Source organism: Grammomys surdaster, unplaced genomic scaffold, assembly GCF_004785775.1.
Source record: "Grammomys surdaster isolate TR1022 unplaced genomic scaffold, NIH_TR_1.0 169, whole genome shotgun sequence".
Classification (NCBI taxonomy): domain Eukaryota; kingdom Metazoa; phylum Chordata; class Mammalia; order Rodentia; family Muridae; genus Grammomys; species Grammomys surdaster.
This window is the reverse complement of record NW_021604617.1, coordinates 12,405,985-12,417,446: the sequence shown is the minus strand read 5'-3', so window position 1 is coordinate 12,417,446 and position 11,462 is coordinate 12,405,985. Positions and strand designations below refer to the sequence as shown.

Below are 11,462 nucleotides of genomic sequence, written 5' to 3'. Positions count from 1 at the left end.
TACATATATATCACACACATACATACACATATTCACATGAGAATACATAAATATACCTACACATAGACACACATATTCACATAGACACATGCATGTATATACCATGTACACATATACATGCAAATACATATACATACACAGGTGCACACACGTACCTATGTACACATATTTTCTACATATACATAGACATATACATAGACACATATATGTACATACATGTATATACCATACATATTTAGAAATATACATATGAACACATAATATACATATATGTGTGTGTGCATATATGTGTATACATCTACACACACACAATAAGTAGGCCCTTTCTTTTGTTGTTAGAGATCTGGAGTTTGCTTTGGGGAATGGCTGCTAAATGTTGCCATTATTATGAAGGAAGATCACCAACACTGAAGGTCATTAGACAGCAACACCAGGAGTGAATGAGTGGGGTGGCTTAGAGTGCGTGCTGAACTGAGTAAGCTTCTAAATTATTAAGATGTGTGTGTATGTGTGCCTGTGAGCACTCGCTCGTGTGTGCACATGCACATGTCCTCACATGTGAAGGTCAGGGAGCAGTTGGTTCCCTCCTTCCCTTATGTGAGGTCTGGGGACCAAATTCAGGTGGCCAAGTATGCACTGAGCTATCTCCCCAGTCTCCTTCAAAGACTATTTGAATAATACCAGAAGGTGATGGTTTACAATTTATCATACCATTTGGTTTGAAACCAATTTTTGTTTCTAAAGTCAAACTAAAAGTTTGGGCCACAGTCCTACAGAGATAGTTACTGTTGGGTCCAAAGATACTCCCAAAATGGCATTGCTGGTTACAGTGTCCTAAACCTCCCTTAAAGCCCCAGGAATCTCCCTTAAACTCTCAGCTACCTTTGATGAGGGCATCTAGTTCCCAGTCAAACCTAACAGAGTATATCAACTCAAAGACCCTACTGACTGTCACATAAAATCTTGATTCTCCACCATTTCATTCCTCTCTCTGACCTTGCAAGGGACATCCTTGGCAGTTTGATCCTCAATAACCTTTCTTTCTAACCAAGCAGTGGTTCATTGTGGATTCACTGTGCCCTTAAACACACTAAGTATTTTTGTTTTATGAAAAAAAAAGTCACACTTAGGGCCATCTCTAGTCCTAACGATGGCACACATCTGAAGGTCAGTCCATAGGAATGTCACTTACCTAACCTTTGCCAGTTTGAACTTCAAGTACAGGTGGCAGGACCATCCTCCCAAGGCTTAGCCCATGAGCTGCGGCGGCAACATTGCTGCTGTCCAAGAAGATTGTGTTGTCATCAGAAAAGCCTGTCTTGAGTGACGACTCATATGACAAGTTCGGGAAAGTAAATGTATCTTATTTTTATTTCTAAAATAACACCCCAAAACATCTTTATTTACAGTTGTTTAAAAAGAAACAGTCAAAAACACATAAATAGTAAGACTTGAAACATTGTGTCAGTCTCACAAGTAAAGAAGCTAAGACCCTACAAGCCAGGTTGTTTTACTCAAGGATTACAATAGTAAGTGCCCTGAACACCTGCCCATTGGTCATTCCTTATCTTTGGGAAACATACCATGGACAAACTGCAAAGTAGATACAGTATCTCTCACATTTGACATCCAACCCCACCACTGATACTGAATCTGACCTGAGACACACACACACACACCGTCCCCAATACCCAGGATCCTTTCATGGGGGAGGATGTCTGATTCCAGAGCCACAAAGAAGCCTGGAGACGGGTGACTGAACGTAGACAACTCCACAGTCTGCCCACAAGCCATGGGCTCGCCAAGGAAACAGTAGGATAATTTGCAGCTGGATGTGAAATGCTAAAGTGAACAAAAAGTCAGCCCTTCTGAGGTTAGAGGTAGTGGGTCAGTCTTTTTAAAAGCCCACTCATCCACTGTGTGCCTCAGCTAGTTTTCCAACTTAGGTGGTGCTCCCGGCAGGAAGAGGATGTTGCTTCATTCCAGGGACGTTTGTACATCCTTCTCCTGGAGCCCTCTCCATTCCAGCAAGCAAGGCATCTCTGAGAAATAAGCATCCACGGGACAATAAGGTCAGAACACTTAGTGCAAAGAAAGATAGCCGCCATTTCCTGACAACATAGTTTGAACCGGGCAAGAGTCTAGGGCAGTGAGTGGTTCTCAACCTGCGGTCGAGACCCCCTTTAGCGCTGGACAACCCTTTCACAGGGGTCACATATCAGATATCTTGCGCATCCGATATTTATATTAGATTTCATAATGGTAGCAAAATTACAATTCTGATATTTCAACGAACTAATTTTATGGTTGGGAGCATTAAAGGGCCGCAGCATTAGGAAGGTGGAGAACCACTGTTCTAGGAGAGTTATTTTGTTTATTCCTGAAACCATCCCGGGAGGAATGTGCTATTATACCCTGATTCACAGAGGTGGAATTGCCTGAATATCAAACAATAGTAAGTCTGCTCCCTGGCTTGTGTCATCCTAATTCCTAGATCAAAGAAACCATCTTTGCTCTTCCGGGTCAGTAATTAAGTCTTTAGAATAACCCAGTGCTCTGAATTTATGTTTATGTTGTTTTCATCTATTGCTTGCTCAATAATCTTATTTCCATTGTGGAATGACCCTTGCCTGAGCCCTGCTCAGGTTTAAGTGCGCTCGAGGACCCTGAAAGAAATCTCACATAAGTTAAATGGCCTCTGTGGCAAAAGGCCGGCATCTCCTGTGACCAGCAGAGGGCGCTATGCAGCTGCGCCCTCCATAGGAATGAGATCCACCTCTCTTCATCTTCCCCTGATGGGATCTGTGGATCAGAACCTCACCTAAAACAGAGCAACCCGATTTCAGACCTCTGTCCCCTCACCGTGGGTCGCAGAACAGAGCTTCCTCAGTTCTATATTTAAACCCAGTTTTTACCTGAGACGACGGGTAAAAGGGGGCTTCCAGGAAGTTGTAGGAGCCTCTATCTCATCCCGACTCTTAATCACTGACTACTGGAGCTCAGCTCACTGTTCAGTCCGCAACCTTGCATGTGGTTTGAGAGCTACAATACTGCCTCTTATGCATGGCCTCACCACACTCCGGTTTGCACCTGTACCTTGTGCTTACCAAACACAACACCCAGTATGTTTCTGTGGTTGGACCCCTTCCCCTCTGTTGGAAGCCGCCCCCCTCCCCCATCCTTTTCCTTCCCCCTTTCCTTTCCCTCCACCCCACTCCCACCCCTCGCTTTTTAGTGCCACCAGCTCTCCATTCTTGACTTCAAAAACATCAACTACTGTGTCCTCCACGTCCCTCTATACCGATGCTTATTTGATTCCCAAGTTTTTTTCTGCCACAGTGTCAACTACTATTCCAGAACCCTCTTGATACCATGAATGTCTAGGTGTAAATTCACAGGCCCCAATTACTGAGAAAATTCAATACGGACAGAGACACCTGCAGAGCATATGCCAAGAAAGATTCGAAACTCAGTTCGCCATCTACCTCATAAGTTCAAAAATAGAACTGAAAATCAAAGAATAATATAGAGTGGACCTTGTGGGCAGGTATGCTCCCCCAGCCTCCCAGCCATTCTCTCGTACAGATCTAAATCTTCCTGAACACTGGCATAGTGCGTCCCCTGTCTCGAGGTCCACCCCTTTCTCAAGACTAAGCGAGTGAGCCCTGCCAACTGGAGAAAGAGCCTCAACCACAGTTGTCCTCTCCAGAATAACTAGATAAAGAATTCCCAGAAGTCTCCTCCTGCAGACAGGATCTAAGATCACTGTCAACTGAGACTGTGCTAGAAAGGCCAGCCCTGGTTTTCTATTATGACAGATTAATTATAATATAATGGAGTTCATTATGCCATTTTGTACTTGCATACAATATATTTTGGTCATGTCCAGCCGTTCCCTTTTACTATTGTTTGATCCTCTCCTGAGTCTTTTTGTTTGATGTTTTTTGGTTGAATTTTGTCTTTTGTGTTGTTTTTGTGTTTTGGTTTTGTTTGTTTGTTTGTTTGTTTGAGACAGTCTCACTATGTAGTGATACCTGGACTGGAACTAACTATGTAAACCAGGCTGGCCTTGAACTCCCAGAGATCTGACTTCCTCTGCCTCCTGAATGCTGGGACTAAGGACCTGACACCCCTCTCTCATTCTGCTCATGACCTCCAACTAACGTCCCTTTCACCGCCTCTCCTTTCTGAGGTTCATCTGAATTAGTGACAGGTTGCAAATTGTTCTACCGTGGGTAAATCCCACAGCCTAGAGAATGGCCACAGACAGTAGAAGTCAGCTTTTTAAATATTAAATCCAAACATAAGAGGGCTCGAGTACCCCCTTGCCAGTTAGTTTTACCTAGCTGTGCCAAGTCATGACACAACCTAGAATCAGTCACCTGAGAAGAGCCTTAATGAACAATTATCTAGATCAGATTGGCCTGTGGGCATCTCTGTGAGGCATTGTTTTGATTATAGGTTGGCGTGAGAGTACTCAGCCCATTATGGACTGCACCATTCTGTAGGCAGAAGATCCTGAACGCTACAAAAGAGGAGAGAGCATGCTGAGAGCAAGCAAGCAAACAAGCAAACATCCATGTGTGTTCTCTCTCTGCTCTTGACTGTGTAATGATTCTTTAACATCCTGTCTTGGCTTCCTCAAAATAATGAACTGTAACCTAAAACTTTAAATCAATAAACCACTTCCCCCTAAGCTGTGTTCTTATTCTTATTGTGTGCTTTACTGTGGTGGATAGCCCCGGCCATGTATTTTGATACTAATTCCCCTTTCCTGTGAAGGGCTGCACAGGAGGTGTGAGTCATTACACAGGTAATTTCTAGTGAACCTTCTGCCCATCTTAATTTGTAAAATAAAGGCTGGAGCCAATGATTGGGCAGAGGAAGGGGAGGTGGAGAAATAAAGGCTGGTGGGAAGAGGGGGGGGGGAATGGAGGAAGAAAACAATGAAAGAGGACGACTGGGAAGCAGGAGGTAGAAGGAGAGACACAGGGTCTGGAAAATCCTCAAGTTATAAGGGTCTCATAGCTGGGGAACAGAGTAGTGTAGGGGTATCTGCCCAATCTAGGCTTACAGAATATATTCATAATTACTGATTTGTGTTTTCATTGACCAGTCAAATTTGGGTTAGAGATTTAAATATCTCCCACAACACTTTATCACAGCAACAGAAGTTAAACTAGACCAGACTACTTGACAGTGTGTTCCCTCCCTAGCTTTCCTAGTACCTATTAGTCTACATAGACAAGCCCCCCCATCTCTCTCTCTCTCTTTCTCTCTCTCTCTCTCTCTCTCTCTCTCTCTCTCCCTCTCTCTCTCCTCTTCCTGAGACCTTACGCCAAAGTCCTATACCAGCATGTCAAGTTTGTGGAATTTGTCGTAGAGAAAACTTGACAAGACTTTTTTGAACTCAGAGTACCTCTGCTCCTTCCACTAAACTGTTTCAAACCGTTCCCTGAACCATGCCTCAAGAAGGAAAAAAATTAATAAGTAAAAGAAGTCAAGGCAGATGCCAGATGATGGAATAATGGCTCACACTCAGCTGTGTACATGTAGAAGCCCTATGGAAACTTTTCCAAGACGAGATCTGATGCCGCCATGTTTACCCTGCACCTGCTATAATTACTAGTGGCCCAGTTTCTGGCTGCTGTTTTGTAACTTAATCACATCTTCGGGGCCACCTAACATTTCTTCCCACCCCATTTTACCTGTGTAGAAAAAACGTCTCAAGGGTCAACTGTGAATAAGAGGTAGTTGCCACATGTCTGCCCACACCCTCTTAGTAATAATTCTGGGCCCCACTTCACACAGGAGAAGCAGGAGTTCCTGTTGTTTTGCGACTTTTTTTTTTTGATATTTTATTTATTTACATTTCAGATGTTATCCCTTTTCCCCATCCTCCCAAAAACCCCCTATCCCATCCCCCTCCTCCGTTTTAGCTTTTATACCATTTTAATTTCATGCAAGTATTAAGGTCAGGTTTTTCAACTTTAGTCAATCAATGCTTTGTGTCAGCAGCAGAGCTGCTGTAAGTGGCAAAATCAGTTCACAAGAAAGAACTAAACCATGCTTTAACAATGAACAGCAGTGAATGCATAGACTCACAACAGCTCAAGATGCAGAAAAGAAGCAGAAGTAGTAGCCTCAGCTCTCAATAAGACATTGACACCGCATCTCTAAGGCTTGGGGAAGATTGTAGAAGAGGGTGGAGGTCTTCAAAATGTCATTCTCTAGAGTCTAGACGAAGCTATACAAACTGCAACCATCAGCTCACAACAGCTGCAGATACCTGCACTTGGATAGGCCCTATCAACAATCAGTCATGGAAAGGGGAGGGACTTACGATCCCCTACCCTTTGCCTCTGAACTACTGGCTATTAATAGATTCTGGAAGAGAGAGAATCATTGTCTCTAGTGAGCCCACCCGGTTCTCGTGATTAGCTCCAAGCCCATGGTCACTGGCAGCCCTAGTTGAGTGTAGTGATTCAGAAGACAAAACTAATAGGCATGACTATGAGAGGTTTGTGGGGTCCTCCTCTACAGCTCCAGCACCGTAGCCATCATGAATGACGCGGTAACCATCCGGACCAGGAAGTTCATGACAAACCGTCTGCTTCAAAGGAAACAAATGGTCATTGATGTCCTTCATCCTGGGAAGGCAACAGTACCAAAGACAGAAATTTGGGAAAAGCTGGCCAAAATGTACAAAACCACACCAGACGTCATCTTTGTATTCAGATTCAGAACACACTTCGGTGGTGGCAAGACAACTGGCTTTGGCATGATCTATGACTCTTAGATTATCCAAAGAAGAATGAGCCTAAACACAGGCTTGCAAGACATGGCGTTTATGAGAAGAAAAAGACCTCCCAAAAACAGCGAAAGGAATGCAAGAACAGGATGAAGAAGGTCAGGGGGACTGCAAGGGCCAATGTTGGTGCTGGCAAAAAGCCAAAGGAGTAGGTCTGCGGTGACTTGATGTTCTGTTGTGATGTGCAGATTTCTGAGAGAACAAATAAACTAAAAAGCTTCTATGTTAAAAAGAGAGAGAGAGGTGTGTGGGGACAGATGAGGGTGACAAGTGAGGTAAGAAGGTAAGAGGTAACAGCCATGGTCAATGTTCATTGCCTACATGTACAAAACTGTCAAGGAGCAGACTTAACTAATGAAGAAAATAAGTACTTTTAAAGGAAATCAAGGTGTGTGAGCTCGGCAGATGGCTCAGTGCACCAGACCTCAGCACAAATAAGGTTACAGCGTCTCCTTACCAAGGACACAACAATGAGGCCTGGTCGTAGACATTCCGCTGATGCAGGTCTCAAAGAAGTTTTTTTTTCCATTTTCATTTTTGTGCCGAGCTATAGAAAAAGTCTCTTCTGATAGTCCTGTTATTCTGTTCCCTCTCAACCTGACCCAGTAACTTGTAGTGGTCACCAGCTCACTCACAAGTGGTTCAGTGACACTCAAAAGTAAAGTTTCTACTTAAGTTTTCAATACTCACATTTTAGTCTCAGCGATTCAGTATTCTGGATCCATTTGCTGGACTTAATGACACCTTCTAAATGGGATGAAAGCATCAGAGTTGACAATGGATAATGATACTATAAAAAAAAACTATGTATATTCTTAGATTAATGTGAAAACTGCCTAAAGATAATAGTGTGAAAATGAAATTATGAAATATCCAAATTGATACAGCCACAAAGGATTTAATTGCTGTATTTCACTGAATGTAACATTATGAGTGATCTTGTCTTTATTTTGCTTTTTTAAATAATGATGTAAAACCAGTCAGTTAAGACACCACCTACTTTAAAACTGATGAGCTGTGATACTAAAAGTCAGGCTCGGAAACAGCCATAGATGGTGCTTCTCAATACATCCAGAAAATCTATTCCCAAAGCTCTGAGGGATAATCTACTGGTTGAACAAATAATTTTTAACAGATGCATAAATTTTGACACTCTACTTATGGCCTTAAAAGACATATTGTCCCCTTCAAAGTCTTCATTACAGTCAGTAAGGCATTGTTATTCCAGTCCAAGGAAATGTGATCTATTGGAAAAAGTCCTGGACATGGAGGATGGGCATTTGGTTGGCATTGATTCTGCTTCTAATGAGATGGATGGCATTGCACACACGTCACTAAATTCTCAACTAAACTCCTCACCTGTGAAATAAGGAGGTTAAACCAAAATCTTATTTTTAACTCAACTCTCATTTCCCAGATCCCAACATTTATAAATCTCTGGTCCTGGATTCATCTCAATGGCCCCATGTCAGGCTACAATGAATGCATGCACATACTAAATTCCCTTCAAAGGTATCTTCTGCTAGCTTTTCATTTCGTGTGATCCTCCATGCTTGTGAAATGAGAAAAGAGCGATTCATTTTGCTAACAAATACTGAGTGTTGGGCTCTGGCATCCATCTCTGCATGAGCAGAGACCCTTTGGTGGTCGCTAGAAGAGACCTTACCTCTGCTGCCCTCGATTTCCCCTTCAATGAAGATACCCTCATCCTCAGAGCATCCCTTATCTGAAAAGCAATGACAGTTAGTGGTCAACAGGTGTCAAGGGAAGCAGCATCATTCCAAAGTACAGACACATGGACCAGAAGAGTGACTCTGGCCAGAGCAACATAAGGTGGCTCAGCACAGCACCTAGTAAGCAACCAGATTTAGGTAAAAGTTGAAAGGTGATAACAGCAATCCACAAAACCATTTTCAAATTGTGGCCATGGTTTCTGTTCTTTTTACATACAACATCTGGTAGCAATCTCTACTTCTATGATCTCTTGATTATAAACAAGCACAGAGAGTATGGGCTTCTTTTCTTTCTTCCACACAGATGATGCCTTGAGCTGAGCTCACAAGCTCAGCAACTCTGGATTCACTCCAGTTAAAATGATTTGACCCTTCTGCTTTCCTCAGCCACACGGAATTGAATGGAGTAATGAATGAAGCAAATTCAATTTACCTTGTGATCCATAATGGTACCAAACAGCAAGATGAAAAAGCCCTGTGGTAAATTCAACAGAATCATGAGAGATAGCTTCTCAAACAGTATCCCAGTTTTATTTTAACCCACCGCCCCTACCCTTGCCCTTGTCCCAGATAATTGGTGTATGGGGATAATTGGTGTATTATTTGTTTGTTTGTTTGTTTGCTTGCTTGCTTGCTTGCTTGCTTGCTTTGAAAGATTGCCCTGTCCTGCCCCTGGCTGACACAGTTTGGATCCTGAACCCGAATGTCCCAATGTTGTATCAATTTCTGAATAAAAATACTTTTGCTGGCTCAAACTTGTTTTTTATAGTGGAGTATTTTCCAAATTCTCAGACCCTAACCAGAGAGAAGGAAAGAATGAAATCATTAGTTACCAGAGTAACTTTCAGAGTGGGAAAATCAAGCATGATTAGTAGCTCACACCTATAATCCCATCACTCCAGAGGCTGGAGCAAGAAAACCATTATGAGTTTGAGGATAGCCTGGGCTAAAGGGCAAGATCTTTTCTCAAATTTTTATAATAAAACAGGGATCCAGAGATATGATCAGCAGTTCAGAGTGGTGGTTACTCTTGCAAAGGACTGGGGCTCAGTTCCCAGCACCCACATAGCTGCTTCCAACCGTATGTAACTCCAATCCAGGGGATCATATGCCTTCTTCTGGCCTTCGTGGGCACTACATAATTGCAGGCAAAATATCCAAACACACAAAAATCAAAAATAAAGGGAAAAAAAACTTTTTACTTCAGGCAGAAAGTGTGGAGAAATGTCTGTCAATCAAGAGCTTTTGAGTTTAAGGGAGGGGAAAAATATTTAATGCTTCCTCTTTAAAGCAATACAACAGGAAGAGTGAAATGGGTATAGTCCGTAGTTAAAGAACGAGTAAGACACACAAGTGACCTAAACTGGCCTTTCTTTAGAGTCTGTGCTAAGTTTGTGCTTCCTGTGGTGCCTCTAAGTACTAGAGACCGGTCAACAGAAACACTTCGCTATTTTATTGAATAGTTGCAATATTTAAAGTGAAAGCTGGAAAACTTTTTTCCAAACACCAGATAGTCAATATTTACACTTTGATAGCCATACCCCTCCGTTGCAACTACACAAATGTGTAATTCTAGCTCAAGTGAGCCCTGAGGGAAACATAAATAAATGGGTAAGGCCATGTTTCAGAAAAACCCTATTACAAGAACAGGCAGAAGACTGAGGTTTTAGCCCTGATTGAAAGTGTAATGAGACTGTGAATCTGACAGGGTTTCTATTTGGTAGAGAAAGAAATCTGATTAAATGAGAGCATGTCCAAACTTCAAGCTGTGAATGAAGAGGGAGAGTAAAATATCGTTCACAGGGACCATCTTGTCAGAGCATGTATGCTACAGTAGGACAAGGGAGCTCATGCCACATCCAAACCCTTATTTTACCAGTTGAGAAGGCTGAGACCTGGTGGGAAATGCCCCCCACCAAGACCAGATAGTATAGGACAAGTTGCTATAAATAGCAACTAACTTCTATTTCACAAGAAATGGCAAGAAAGAAGTATAAGAACTCCTGACCGGTCAACTCCCAAAGTGAAGGACAATGGTCATCTCTTTACACTACAGAAAATGTCTATTTTGCTGAGTTCCCTGGAGAAGGACAACATCATGCTTATTTTGATCAGGGAGCAACTTTTTACACCCATGACCAAAGGACAGTCATCTATGTGAGAAGGTTAACATCTGACTTGATAGGAGGAACCAAGGTCTTCGACAGAAAAGGAAGGACATTCTCCTCCCATGGTCTGGTCAAATAACTCCAGCCTCACGAGTGGACAAGTAACTCACACCTATAATATCAACATACAGGGGCTGAGACAAGCAGGCAGCTACAAGTTTGAGGTCACTCTGGCTACAGAATGAGATCCTATCTCAAAAAGAAAAACCTTTTTGAAAATGGGGGGAGGGGCCAGGTGAGATGGCTTAGTGGGTGAAGGCCATTGTCACCAAACCTGATGACAGGAGTTCAGTCCACAGGATGGATCTGCATGATTCAGAAAAAGAACCGACTCCTGTAAGTCATCCTCTAACCTACACATGTGGTCTGTGACAGGCATAAAACCCCACACATACATGCATGTGGAGTGTGCACATAATAAACAGACAGACAGACAGACAGATACATACATACATACATACATACATACATACATAGGTACATAGATAGGTAGATACATAGATAGACAGATACATAGATAGATACAAAGATACATAGATGGATATTCTTGTATTTTTGGTTGTGAGCCTAGTCTTTAATGGCTGAGCCATCTCTCCAGGCCATAGATAGATATTCTTAAGTGGGGAAACATTATCAGTGCAAATGGGAGAAGCTATACTGAGACAGCCCTGGAATATAGGAAGAACACTTGATACTTTTTAATGGTAAATAAATCATAGCCATCCTTTGATGTCTAGCCAGAAATACAAA

General features: G+C 42.4%; 1 protein-coding gene and 1 pseudogene across 4 annotated transcripts in view; one reads left to right on the top strand and one right to left on the bottom strand.

Annotated features, from left to right (window-relative positions):
• Window positions 1-1,343: 1,343 nt before the first annotated feature.
• The window catches only part of Adgrf4 (adhesion G protein-coupled receptor F4), a 32,565-nt gene continuing 22,446 nt past the window's right edge, over window positions 1,344-11,462 (bottom strand). For all 4 annotated transcript variants that reach the window (XM_028766656.1, XM_028766657.1, XM_028766658.1 and 1 more), the window contains exons 7-10: window positions 8,978-9,019; window positions 8,478-8,537; window positions 7,502-7,558; window positions 1,344-2,042 (exon numbers count right to left, since the gene is read on the bottom strand). In XM_028766656.1, coding sequence (XP_028622489.1) covers window positions 7,511-7,558; window positions 8,478-8,537; window positions 8,978-9,019 — 150 coding nt within the window. In that variant the 3' untranslated portion in view covers window positions 1,344-2,042; window positions 7,502-7,510. The remainder of the gene's footprint in view (window positions 2,043-7,501; window positions 7,559-8,477; window positions 8,538-8,977; window positions 9,020-11,462) is intronic.
• Window positions 6,562-6,963, top strand: LOC114620535 (annotated as a pseudogene).